This window comes from Rosa rugosa, chromosome 6 (genome assembly GCF_958449725.1).
Source record: "Rosa rugosa chromosome 6, drRosRugo1.1, whole genome shotgun sequence".
Lineage (NCBI taxonomy): Eukaryota > Viridiplantae > Streptophyta > Magnoliopsida > Rosales > Rosaceae > Rosa > Rosa rugosa.
The window spans coordinates 30073680-30087320 of record NC_084825.1 but is presented as its reverse complement, the minus strand read 5'-3'; the positions used below and the strand labels follow the sequence as shown (position 1 = coordinate 30087320).

Sequence of the window (13641 nt, the reverse complement as noted above, 5' to 3'; positions counted from 1 at the left end):
TAACTGGGGCGATAAGAGTTTCATCACATAACGATCATGCTCCTTTGTAACCAACTAGGATGTTGTGACACACGCAAGTTAGGCCCAAATCAAGTAAAACATTGCATGATTACAGAGTCAATGTTTCCTTCATGGGTAAAGATTAATATCAGTAGCTTGAACTTAAACTCAATAATTTCTCTTAGGACAAGAATTGATGTCAGTAGCTTGATTATTTGAAAATCAACATTTCCCTCTAGGACAAGGATTAAAGCCAAAAACTATATATACCTCACAACAACGATGACATCATAATGCGTAAAAGTTAATGGTACTTGGGCTGGAACCGTACAGATTGTCCCTGACAAATTCGATGCGTCTAGGTTGCTTCTTAGACAAACCCGCCACTCCCATAGCTTACAAACCTCCAAGCCAGATCTATGGAGCATTTGTCTCCCAAGCATCCACCTTCATCACCTCAAAATCTCCACCATGTAGGAGCACACCACATATTGAACAACAGTCTCCACAATCTTGTTAAAGTCCCTAATCAAATATCATTGGTGCTAATGTCAGTCTCATCACCACTAGCCACCAGACAAGGCCGCCGCTGCATCAACCACCATACTCGAACCACAAGGCAAAAACTCCCGCTCCACCTGACAATCTTTCATTGCCAAAACCACCAAAGTCACCCATTCAGAATCCCATCCAATACCATGCCACCAACCTTGAAAGCAAGATTGGATTTCCTAATGTATCTCTTTTAAAGCGTAAATTAAAATTTGAACAATAAAAATAAAAATAAAAACAAAAGCTTTATATAAATTTATTGTAAATTACTTTTTTTTTTTTTGCAGAAAATTAAATTAAAATAATCAACAAAAAAGGAGCTAAGCAGCTTAACCTATTTTTGTATTCAAGAACCATGCTTTTGTTTCATGATTCCATCTTACGAAACATCACATGAATTACCCATGACCACGTACAAGAGCATATAGTAGGGTACCATTTCACAAAAGCTTTGCTTAAGTAATGAGTTCTAAAGATCCTCCATTTCCATGCACAACAATGGTGGAGCCATAGGATCCATATGCTCCTATGTTTAAAGGTGGAGTGGACCAAAAAGAGAACCTAATTTGTATGATCTGCTTGTCTATCTATTTCTTAATTCAATTTTCTTCAAGATCTTGTCTACTTTGAAAGTAACACACCCATCTAATGATTCTAACTGCATGTCTAATCTTCTAAAAAGCAATAGCAAAGGTACATTTATGATATTCTTTTTCATGGTTCTGTTTCGCTATTCAAGATTTCAAGCACATGAAATTTATCTAATGAACAAAAACCTTTGTCTAATGGTATATTAAGTTAGGGTCCCCAATCTGTGCCGAAAGAGATAGATGGACATGTGCTTTAATTAATGTTATACAAATAATATCAGAGGTATTTGGAATTAAAAAGAGATGTTGGAGAGGATTTTTTTTTTTTTAACATTAAAATTCATACTTGTAAGCGTTGATCGGTCGAAAATGAAAAGAAAAAAAATTTTAAGTTACAAAACCGTAAATAGGTTAAAAATAGTAACTCATGATCTCGCTTGGGCAAACCATGTATTTCTCGTACAAAATGGAAGATGATGGTGAAACCATTTCTTCCATCCTATGATCCCCCAACGATCAAACTCAAATATGATGCAAGCAGACCTGGAGGACTAGACCAACCCTGGGACTTGTAACTATCGAAAGGCCCAACTGAAATTTCAAGAGGGAAAATCCCAGGACTTGTAACAAATCCAAGAGGAGAGTCATTGCTGACCTGACCATTGCCGTGGCCAGAAGGAGAAACACTTGGAAACTGAAGTATTATTTCTTGCGCCAACGACTGACCTATGATGGGTTGTATTTGGTATGTTGGTCCAAGCCTAGCTTGTTGTAGGCTTGAATTGACCTAATCAACTAGTATGTTCCGAAGCATCCCTAATTGTGAGCGTGAACGAATTAACATTCAACATACTATAATTAGGCCAACCTAGCTCAATTGTGAGAATATTCATTTTGAATTTGAATGATGTTCACCCGGTCAAAAACTAACCACTAGATTAGGAGGGAGACCTTCTAATGAGGACTACTAAAATAAGGACATCATGATGACTTTCTAATTAACGGTTAGGAGACTCACTTTTTTATTACATTACAGCAGATCAATCGTTAGATGTTTATGTATGCATGAGTAGAACACTTCTAAAAATTTTCTTCTTAATTGCTAATCATTAAGGCACCGAACTACATCAAATCAATAAACGAAAAAAAAAAAAAAAAAGATCTTTAGATGTTTTCTTCTTTAGGGGACCGCTATTTGTTGGATTTAGATCCAAAAAAGGGACACTGTTACCATCTTTATGGGTCTTAATTTTTCTTTTCCAAGTTTTGGGCTGTAGCAAAAAGAAGAAGCAGTAGATAAGGCCCAATCCAAAAACCTCAAATTATTCATATCCGTTTTTCTCTCCTGTAAAACACAAAACAAAATCCCCAAAATGTCCTCATCGTCCCTCCGCGTCTCCACCACCGCCCACCGCCACCTGGGGTTCAACCGCTCCCTCTCCCCCTCAACACCCCAAAACCTCTTCACCTCACTCTCCTTCCCCACTTCCACTTTCCCAAAACACCCTCGGAAGCTCGCCTCCCAGTGCCAAAAGAAGCAAGGCAAAGCCAATGAAGCGGGGTCGATCAAGGTCAAGGGCAAACCGGGAAATGTGTGGAGCGTGGACAACGAGCTCGCTGCTCAAGAGAAAGGGAAGCCCACAAAGAGAAGAGGGAGAAGGAGAGTTATGAAGGGGAAGAGAAGTAAAGGTGGTGGTGGCAGAGCTGTTCTGGTCTCTGGTGCTATGTTAATGGAGGTCGAGACTGTTCTTCAAACTCAGGTAGTTCCATTTTCAGTTGTTGATTATGTAGTTAGGCTTATTTGGGTTGATGGGTTTGAGTTATGTCTTTAGGCTACTTGGGTTAGTGGGTTAATGGCAAAAGTAGAAATGAATGAGCAAATTACATTAGGTACTTGGTGTAGAAATTTTAAGTCTTTTTCTCAAAAAGAGTATTCCTAGTTTCACTTTGTGTTTTCCTATTGGCATTGGGTGATTGGAGTAGTTGGGAAAATGTGGGAACAGAAAGAGAAAACGAAATTATATGGTTTACGTTAACTTGTATGGGCTAGTCGGGTACTCTTTGCAGCTTGATTATGTATGCTGTTTGAATGAGAAAGTTGTTGCTTGCTGCTGAGAAGTTTTGTGAGGACGAGAGAGAGATAGCAATTGAGACTTCAAAAGTAACTAGTTGGTGTTGAGATTTGGTACCTTGATTGAAAAATGGGTGATATGGAATTTGGGTTTCGGGTGTCTTCATTGTCCTAGGAGCTGGAATTGGTTAAAATTTTCATAGTGAAGTGGTTGTATGTATGTTTTGAGCATTTTGTTAATGAACTTAATGTTGTATTTAAGTTGAAAATAATAAAGAGGCCTCCAGATTCCAAGACATTGATCTGTCAAATAAAAGTATAAAACTTAGGCTAGACCATTTAATTGACACCCTTTGGCAAATGATTGAATTTAAAGTACTTTTACGTCGCTGTTGGGAGTGTTGATTTAACTGAAATTTCTTCAAATTTCTCCGAGTATCTTAGTTTTGAAGTTTTCCTTCAACAATATGTGAAATTTTGAAATTGTTGGGATGCTTTTGGAACCTATTTCCATCAATCACAACAGTAGGTGAAATTGTTATACAAATTTTGCAGGAACCTGTGATAAGACCCTCATGGAATACATTTTCTAGTAGTGTCAGTGGGATATGGAAGGGTGTTGGAGCAGTTTTTTCACCCATCACTGCAGAAATGGAGCCAATTGATTTTGGACCCAGGGATGACCAACTTTATGATTGCTATACTCTTTCTCGCATTGAGGCTGTGCCATCATCCTCTGGAGGGCCAGCATCTCATATCCAAAGGAAAATTAATTGGGTGACTTTAAATCCTCATGGTGAAAAAAGCAATAGTAATGAAAGTGGAAGAAATCATGTGTTGCCTCAATTTGAGGCCTTTAACTTTGAAAGAAGTGACGTGATGGAAGAAGATGTCATGGGCAGAGAACCTGGTCTTGTTTTCTTTGAGGTATGCTTGATTCCCTTCCCTCTTCTCTGATCATTCAGTAATCAGTTTATGCACACAAATACTTCGCCACAAACAAGTCATCACATTATCTAATATGTTTCAGACTTTTGGACTTTCGTGCTGCATGCATTGCAATATTATCTCTTTATTTTGAGAAATACTAAAGAAATATGAATCTTTATTATTGTCTTTTTTGATCTAGTAGAATCTTTATTATTATCAAGAGTAGCTTGAGAGTTTTTAACAGTGTATCCACAGTATGTCAGAAACGTGGTTTTACAATGGGTTCTATTCATAAATATCCAGTTATAGTTTCTAATGTACAAAATTGTATACTTTTGGGACTACTAACAGGGAACTACTTTTTGTTCGGATTGTGTAATATACAGGATGGATCTTATTCTAGGGGTCCTGTTGATATCCCAGTTGGTGAAGTTGATGACTCTAACTATTACCTTTCACCAACTTTCAAATTTGAACAGGTAAAGCTTGGCATGGCATGACACATAATTATTTTCAAAGTATCATATAGATGTAGTTTGTTGAATTCCTCTCACAATGTGTAATATATGCGTATGCACATATATGTACTCATATGTGCCAGTGAACAGGGGCAACGACACCATTGTTTTTTTGTAAACTAGTTGTTTCAACTTGGCTATAAAACCCAATACAAGATCATAGATCTGATACTTCAAGAACAATGGTGTTGTGCCTACTTAATTGGCTCATATACAACATTTGCTTTATGCTAAAGGCTGTGAAAAAAGAAAAATGGATTCATATTTGATTTCAAATTTTCTAATTTAAAATTTTCATTTTCATTTTCTTCATCTTGCTGTGTCTAGTGCTTGGTTAAAGGTTGCCACAAGAGACTTCGAATTGTTCATACCATAGAATTCAGCAATGGTGGTTCAAACATTCAGATAATGAGAGTTGCTGTGTATGAGGAACAGTGGGTTAGCCCTGTCAATCTTCTGGACCAAAGGTATTCTGTTCGTAGCTTAGGTTTTTCTTTAGTTTTCAGTGATTTCTAGTAAAGTTATTTTGTTCCTTCTGTTTTGTAATTGAAGAACTAATTCCGTGCCAATCATACACCAAACAGTGATTCGGAGCTTGATTTGAAACCATTTTCTCAGCGGAAACGAACTCAGTCATCAGAGCTGGCTGGGCCATGGAAGGTGTTTGAGGTCAGTGCTACTCCAGTTTATGGTGAGGAGATGGACCAGATGGTGTTGGAGCAAGAGAATAGCGTTCCCTATGTCTACCTTTGCACAGAGGCTTTAAAGAAAAGGAGCTTGCCTGGGCATGCTGCTTACTTTGGTGAGGAAGAGATGCTAGACATGCAAGATGCAACTATACTTTGGCTTCCAGGTGGTGTCACTGCCTATGTTGATGTAAATAAGGATGGCATCCTTTGTATTGGAGTTGGGTGGTACTCAGATGAAGGGATCAACCTTGTTATGGAGCGGGATTATGGAGTAGATGGGAAACTCAAGGACATCCGATCGAAGTCAGAGGTGAAAAGAAGGTGGTCGGATCCTCAGCCCGAGTAAATCTTCCTTTGAAATAGTTTTGGCTCCTGTTCATTGTTTGTATATTTTCAGCTTTTCAGGACTAAGTCAGGAGTATTTGCTTGTATATTATCTCCAGATTAAGAAATAACTAGTGAATTTACATACCAAACTTTTCAGAAAGCTAAAACGTAAGACCAAAAATAAGAAATGATGGCACTTATTGTAGCATGCATTCATTGGGTAGAAGACTACCATGGAGTTTGGTTATTCTTGTACTGCTTAAAATTCTAACCTAAAGCAGAACAGAGTCCTTTTGTGCATATCAGCATTACAATTCAAAGATGTTTTCAAAAGCGATGAATTTTCTATTTACTTTCATCATATTGGTTAGTTGCCCTTTACAACATTAAAACTAGGCAATTTTAAAGCCAAAAAATCTGGTGAGCACTCACTTTTGCCTCTGGATCCTTTGAATTTACCAAACTGGCTCAAGTATAATCTCAGAATCATATTATTCTAGACTTTGTACAAGATTATTCTGGGCGCCCGTACTGCCCCGCCTGGACATCCTGTGCTTCCTCAAACTCTCGTGGCATGGGGCAAAGAATTCATGATTGAGAGCTTCCTCTGCACTGATCCTCAGCCTTGGATTTACTGTCAAGCACTTGTCTACAAGATCAAATAGCGATCTTGGAATGAGATTGAAAAACTCAGATCTCTTTGTGTGAGCCTTGCACCATCTTTGAAGTTTCATTGATGGCAAGCATTTGACATCGAATAACTCCTGGATCAGCAATTATCAACCCAATGCAGTTAATACAGTGCAGCTAAAACTTCAAGAAGAATCATATACCCATATTTTATCTTACAAAAAGAGCAATGCATGTTTCTGCTGAACCGAATATGAGATTAAACAAAGAACTAATAATATACCACTGGAAAAGAGGATTCACGGTCATGTAGCTTGGCCACTTCCCATAAGTCTTCACTGCCCTTTAACTTTGCTATATCTTTTATATTCCTGTCATGGTTGATATATATGATTAGGAAGAATTTGGGCAAAAAAAAAAAAAAATTGAATTAATCAATCATGCTACTATAAAAATGGGGATTTTACTGTTCAGGATCTCCAGTAAAAGGAGTTCTTCCTATCATCAGGTAAAGCAGGGTAACTCCAGCTGACCAGACATCGACCTTAGGGCCTTGATGCAGAGATCTGAACAAGACCTGTAAAATGGAAAATCAAGTATCAGAGTAACAAAATAACACGTGAGCTAAAGGTCTGAGTCATTTCATTAGGTAATATCATATTCACTAATAATAATCTCAAAGCAATTACTGTATATATAATGCTGTTAGTTCAGTTATAACTAAAGTTGCCTAGCAAATTATCATCACTGAACCATTGATATGTGATTGCATTGATCCAGATCTACCAGTATTATGGAACATTTGGGTTTGCCTATGTGCTATATATACATGTGGAAAGTCTACTTTTGGCCATTGACTGATTTGCTCTCTATAAATAATGTCTGGGATCTTATCAGGTTGAGCCAGAATAGAAAACTCATAATGTTGATGCCAAAACAGAACACAAGGATGAAACAAACGTACATATCAACAATTGAATGAAGCATTAGGTAGTGCATATGCATAATCCCAAGAGGCATCTGAGAAATAAGGAAGGCAAAACCTGACCTCTGGAGCACGGAATCCCTTGGTTCCAGCACATGGACCTTCTCTCTTTTGTTTCCCGTCCCCTAAGACAACTGAAGCAATTAGCAAACAAGTTACTAGTAAGTTTACTTAAACATAGATTAACTGGCTACACACCTTTGCTTTTCAGTAAATTGGCACTAGAAATAGCTGCACCAGTAAAGTTCAGAGACATTGGAGTTGTATAGAATAGTTTGCTGTCGATCTTGCCTGGAGAAGCAGCAATCCTTTTCCTTTTGGAAGCAGGAGATTTTAGTACATCATGGACTGGACTAAGAATCACATCCTGCGCCAGGCTGATCAACTCTTTTCTTCCTAGGCAAGGCAGAGGTTCCCTCACCCTTTCTGTGGATGGAGTCTTGTCTGTCGCATCCTTAGTGGAGGTTATACCTGAGCCATCCGCACGCTGGCTTTTAAATTTATTCCCAACACTCATCTTAGGATCGTTATTCAAGGGACCAACCTGAGCCCTCTTCCTCACGTTCCTATTAGGGTCAACAGTTTTCTTTGGATCTACAAGATCACTTCTCACAAACCTCTTTTCTCTGTTTGGTAGAGCAGATTTACTTTGAGGGAGAGGCACATGACCAAAGGACACGTGGCGATTTAATTTTGATTTATCTGAGAAATGCATAAACCCAACGTTAATCAGATAAAAACTCAAGCACATTACAGTTATGACTTTAGAGGACACCAAACAACAAAATCAATATTTGGAAAATAAACTTTGGTAAGTGATGATCTTTTGTTTGTTCTAACTATGGTGTGTGTCTATATATATGAGAATTTTTATTATTATTATTTTCAAATTTTTTTTTTTTAGTCCAAAGACCTAGTCAGTAGAAATCAACGTTAGTGCTATGGATTTCCCAGACTCACCACTATTGCAATGAAATAGGAAGCAGGTACGACAAATAGCTAAATAATAGATGAAAGTTAAAGACCAACTTACTTCTAATTGCATACTTCTGCTGTAAATCCTGTGAAACAAAAAGTAGAAATTGCACACGATCAGATTGCCCTTAAAACATTCCCAAACCTTCAGCTAATGAATGCAAAAAAGAAACAAAAATCTCATATGCAGAAGGCAGCACTATCAAGATTAAGATCCTAACCATGGCAAGGTTGAAATCAATCAGGTAACCTTTGCTTAGCTTCTGAGAGAAGAGGAAGTTTCCGGGCTTAACATCTCTGTGCACCACACCCTGCAATCAAAAATTAAAAACTAAAGCGGATTCTACAAATATTACATGAGATTGATGTATGGCAACTGTAGTAAGATAGTACCTGCTTATGCAAGCATGCTAGGGCTCTAAACATGCAATAGCCATACCACTGGAGCTCAAATAGATCAATCTTTTTCTTCAAGACCTAGCAGTTAAGAAGAAACTAAAATAAGACCTACGAAAAATGTGATAGTTGTGCCAAGCATTTCCGCTAAAGAGGTTTTATTTCCGTCACAGCAAAGCAATATTAGTGTCCATTGACAATACAAATTTCTTTATACGTACAGAAAATGAGTTGGCTCAGTAGCTCAAAGAGACTTGAGCACTGTCAGGAATATAGCTGAACTGAAGCATTTCATAAGTACCTCAGGTCTGTCATGTTCAACATGTTCCAAAATAAAGCACTCACTGTCGCCACTTCTGAAAGCACCTTCGTACTTTATAATGAAGTTCCTACCCCTGCATCAATAAATTCCAATAGCATTAGTTCTGTTGCATATCATAATGAAACTGCATTATCTAATCTGTGATCAGCTTCTGAAAACTTACCCAAAACGCTCAAGCATTTTCCGCTCATTATCAACATGTTGTTTATGAGCTTTAACATGGGGACCTGAAAAGAAAACAAAAGTTAAGCATCAATCATTGCAAATTTATTCTTATATACAGGGAGTGTCGGTGCTCATTGTCAACAACAACAACAAAAACGCAAGTTCACAAGCTTTCAGACTGTGCTTAAGTTGATAGATTATGTTTCTACGCTAGAATACTGATAAGACTTGTTCTAGTTTTTCTATCTTTGTTTCATCTAACAAGCTGTTACTCTTATTAGTCAACACCATATAAAGCATCTGGTTACAGATACGGAAATGGTCAAAAGTAACATAGATACATGAAAGATACATTCGCTTACATTTTATGGCAAACCTTTTCCCGTCATTCTTCCTCTGAGCCCTGTAAACAGTTCCATAACCACCTGGACAATTGAGTAACAGCAGAACAACATTCAAAAAGTCTGAACATATGATATACATCAATAAACAGGACAAAGGCACTAAAATCTGAATACCTGAACCTTCTTCTTCCTCTATTATAAAATCCTCAAAGCGAGGTAGTTTTATTTTCTCCAACTGATTCAACAAACAAACCAATATGGAGTCATCATGGCAATCGTTCCAATATAACTTTCAAATTCAAGAACAGCACAAAAGCAGTTCAATAATATTAATTACCTTAGGAGATATGGAGGTAGTATCCACCATGTTTTCTTTTGGATGCATGCTATTTGTGTTGTTTTTCTTCAATTTATGTTCTACAGAGAGAGATCTCTGACCACTTTTACATTGATTCTGCTGTTTGGGAGTGTTAACAACTTCATTATCTTCTAACGAATCCACAAGAAATCGTTCTTGTGAAGGAAAATTTGTGTACATGCCCTTCAATTTTCCGGAAGAGTTTGCAAGCAGCTTCTCAGGATTTTCAGGGCATTCAGCTGATAGCAAGTCAGTCTTTGTCTCTGCCTTTTTCATACTCTGGTCTTTATCCAAGGCTATAACATTCTTTGTATTTTCAGAGTCCAAGCAATGTGTGGGTGCTTCACCAAATGCATCAACCTTCTCTGACAAAACAAACTGTTCACCATCTCCTTCTTCTCTTACTTCAACAAAACTTTCCTTCACAGTACTTTCCACTAGAGGTTCTGCATCGTCTTTTGATTGATCCATTGAAGCTTTACAAGAATGAGGATCATGAATGCCAGCACCTATGTTGCTTTCTGCTTCTTGTGAGAAAAATGTGCCAGTATAACCCATGTCATGTTTTAATCTCTCATTACCGGCCAAGGCATCCCGATTTGAACTTGGCGGAGGTAAATTCAAATCAAAGAAGCACCCCTCACCTCGAACAACTTGAATTGGCTGCACGTTGCATATATCTGCTTCAGTTTTCAGCAGATTATTGACTGCATTGTATGCATCTAACGATCCAGGGCTCTCCTCACGCATCAAAGCACTCGGCCAAACAACACCATCACCTTCTTCCTCATGCTCAAAAAGTGTCATTTGAAGACTCGAAAGCTCAGCATTGAAGTCAAGAAGTAAAGGGCCCAAAGCTCTCTCATTATTTGAATTTCCCTACTCAAATTAGTACCAGGCAGAGTAAACTAAAGTCAACAAATACAGTTTACTCGAATCACTCCCAACTTTTCCCACCTTCTAACATTAATAAACTAATCGAAACAATGATCAATACTACAAAGAAAAAGAAAACAAATACTCGAAAGATAACATATAGAATGATCAAGACAATACCTCAATCAAATTGTGGTGACAAGCTAGCACTCCATCTTCTTCACCTGCTACAATTTTCAACTCCAACAAATTAATTTCGCGATAAAGTTACTCCAATTCAAACTTTGAAATCACCAAAACAATTCATACCATCCTCATTCCGAAACCGCAATCTCCTTTTCGCCATCGGCACCGCCTCATTGTCCAAATCCGCCTTCCTTTTCCTGAACTCGGTGTTCGGATAAAAACTCCGCAACACGTACAATTCCATAACCATCCTCGACTCCGGCGCGAACTCTTCCAAGGCGGAAACCACCGCCATGGCCACAGTGACCAGTCCGTCCTCCTCCTCGGTCAAACAAATCGGAGAATTAGCGATCGAGCAGAGGCTGAGGACGACCTCCGCCGTGGCGTCGAACAACCGGCACCGCGACGCCAGCTCTTCCGGAGTAGCGGGGCGGCGGAGAGTGAATAGAATTGATAATACGTGCCATGCTTTCTCCGTCTCCGATGTGGTTCTGTGGCGGCGGTGATCTGAGACTGGGGGATTGGGCATGGTGTGGATTTGATCGGAGCGGGTTTCTGATTTCTAATCGGGATCGGAGAGTTTGAGAGCTCTCATCTTGATTTGGAGATGAAGCAGAACCTGGAGTTTCTCTTTGATTTTCTTGACTGGTAAACTGGGAGCTTATTTTTTATTTTATTTTTATTTTGTGGGAAATTTACAGAATAGGGAATTGGGAATTAAGAGAGGCGGGAAAAGTGATGGTGCATTGGGATTTTCAGGGTTTTCCCGCTCTTTTACATGGTTCTTCGAATTCTGGGAAAGCAAAATTACAAGAAAGGCCCCCCCTAAAATGGATAATATTTAGTGGAGATTTTTTTTGAGAATAAGAAATAATTTCATTCCGGCACGAACTTCAATTTATGTCTTAAATCAAATCTTTTTTTTTTTTTTTTTTGTTACAAGGAAGCCCGAAAGGGCCTAAGAAAGAAAGGTCTTAAATCAAATCTTTATAGACAAAGCTAACAATCAAAACTGACAAGTATCACTGATTGCAGACATGTTTAGCCCATTTATTCTAACAAACGAGTCTATCAAAAACACTAAAACCTGACTGACCTAACTCTGTAAACATCAATCTCAATTGTTTAGAGAGGGCTTCCTATCTAGAAAGAGAAATCGAAGAACTCCACTCCATGTCTAAGTAGTCGAACTAGTCATGGAACATGTTGGCAGTCTTCGTGCAGGGCCGATCCTGACATTTTGGAGGCCTGAGGGGAACATTCATATGATTTTTTTTCCTTTATTTAATGAACTCAAATACACTAGTAGCAATGAAAAAAAGGGAACAAAAAAATTTATATTGTATTCTTCAATTAGAAAGGACATTGGTAGAAATGAAAAAAAAAAAGTGTTTAATATATACCAAAAGAAACCAGAAAGAGAGAGAGAGAGTATAAAATGAAACTATTTTGTAGCAATGAGAAAAAGAAGGTGCTTAATACAAAAGAAACCAGAAAAAGAAAAAGAATGAAAAAAAGAAAGGAGAACAATGTAGCAGTTTTGCCTCGAACTTGGGTGGCTTTCTAAGCCACACTACACAATTATCGCTGCTTTGGAGTAGCAACTTGCTTGTTGTTGTGGTGGCAAAGAATATATATAAATGCTTACTGAACTACAAATATACATAAAAAATAAAAGCTGTCGGAGGCCCGCAGGAGACCGATGGCCTGAGGCAGCGGCCTCAGGCTGCAGCCCTCAGGGCCGGCTCTGTCTTCGCGGGTAGGGAATAGGTTGGCCAGGTAATGTTGTTATGTCATGGAAAGGTAGTGTTCCAACTTCTAGGTGAAGATAATAAAGTTCTAGCTCCTTATTAACAGTAACGTCTATATTGGTTTACTATTTTACCTCTCTTTATTGTTTTATTACGATATCATGCAACCTTTAATAGTGAATGGTAATATTTGTGTTATTTTACTGTTTGCCCCTCTTCCAAGATCGACCACCCACTATAAATACTAGCAAAATGCCCGCGTTTCTCGCGGGTAACATTGTGTTAAGGGAAAATGGTCGACTAAAACGAATATTTTTTTTTTTTAACATAGAATAGTGGTGGTTTGGCTATTTATAATTTCAATTTACACTTTTATCTATTTATATTTTATTGACTTAATTTAATAATTATGTTATGAAAATGTATTATAGACACTTCAAAATTTGGTGAAGCCCTTTGACACCAAATGAGGGCCTCCATTTATAGTAGTAGAGATATGTCAATTCCTAAATCCCAATTCCTAAACAGTATCCAAGACCCAGACCCCATTTTAAAACCCTTTGTGAACCTTCCAGAAGAGATCGAAAATTCACCCCAGACTACTTCGGAGGACCTCTTGACCGCCTGACGTCGACTACCCAGGAACTGCCTGCAACCTTTCCCCCCAGACTCGTGTTCTGCTCCTGCGTTCAGACCACCATACCCTCCAGACCTACACCGCCGCACCCTACAAACCCTGACATCACCATCATCTCAGACCATGTCGACGGTAACCCAGAGTGGATCATCATCAGAACCCGAAATCTAACCCAGATTGAGCTTAGAAAAACCTCGATTGCCTCGTCTCCCAACATTGACGACGACGTCACGACCCGGGCCGCCGGCTTCCATCTCAGCATTCGACGACGACGCTATCGCTCCACCTCGACCACAATTAGGATTTGATCGCTACCAGACCCGATCTCAAGCCAGACGA

At 38.5% G+C, this 13641-nt stretch overlaps 2 protein-coding genes across 3 annotated transcripts; one reads left to right on the top strand and one right to left on the bottom strand.

Annotated features, from left to right (window-relative positions):
- The first annotated feature begins 2476 nt into the window (after positions 1-2476).
- Positions 2477-5977, top strand: LOC133715674 (uncharacterized). The gene is made up of 5 exons (XM_062142278.1): positions 2477-2902; positions 3769-4140; positions 4530-4622; positions 4989-5128; positions 5246-5977. Exons 1-5 carry the CDS (start codon positions 2516-2518, stop codon positions 5694-5696), a joined length of 1443 nt encoding a protein of 480 aa, XP_061998262.1. The 5' UTR covers positions 2477-2515; the 3' UTR covers positions 5697-5977.
- A 179-nt stretch (positions 5978-6156) lies between these two features.
- LOC133715673 (uncharacterized) lies at positions 6157-11605 on the bottom strand. 2 transcript variants are annotated; one of them, XM_062142276.1, is made up of 15 exons: positions 11038-11605; positions 10909-10955; positions 9832-10731; positions 9669-9729; positions 9513-9575; positions 9149-9212; positions 8965-9058; positions 8661-8744; positions 8489-8578; positions 8326-8353; positions 7491-7994; positions 7356-7417; positions 6775-6884; positions 6591-6678; positions 6157-6441 (listed from the first exon to the last, which is right to left on the bottom strand). In XM_062142276.1, the coding sequence occupies exons 1-15, from the start codon at positions 11441-11443 to the stop codon at positions 6169-6171; spliced, it is 2874 nt and encodes a 957-aa protein (XP_061998260.1). In that variant the 5' UTR covers positions 11444-11605; the 3' UTR covers positions 6157-6168. The 2 variants fall into 2 exon arrangements, with proteins under 2 accessions (XP_061998260.1, XP_061998261.1); XM_062142277.1 differs by having other exon boundaries at positions 10909-10952.
- Between the last annotated feature and the right edge of the window lie 2036 nt (positions 11606-13641).

Coding starts and splice junctions, on each gene's coding strand:
- LOC133715674 (XM_062142278.1), top strand. CDS start 2,516: ATGTCCTCATCGTCCCTCCGCGTCTCCACCACCGCCCACCGCCACCTG. Junction 4,623..4,988: donor CAACTTTCAAATTTGAACAG/GTAAAGCTTGGC, acceptor TGCTGTGTCTAG/TGCTTGGTTAAAGGTTGCCA. Junction 5,129..5,245: donor GTCAATCTTCTGGACCAAAG/GTATTCTGTTCG, acceptor TACACCAAACAG/TGATTCGGAGCTTGATTTGA.
- LOC133715673 (XM_062142276.1), bottom strand. CDS start 11,443: ATGCCCAATCCCCCAGTCTCAGATCACCGCCGCCACAGAACCACATCG. Junction 10,956..11,037: donor GCGGTTTCGGAATGAGGATG/GTATGAATTGTT, acceptor TGAAAATTGTAG/CAGGTGAAGAAGATGGAGTG. Junction 8,354..8,488: donor TTGATTTCAACCTTGCCATG/GTTAGGATCTTA, acceptor TTTGTTTCACAG/GATTTACAGCAGAAGTATGC.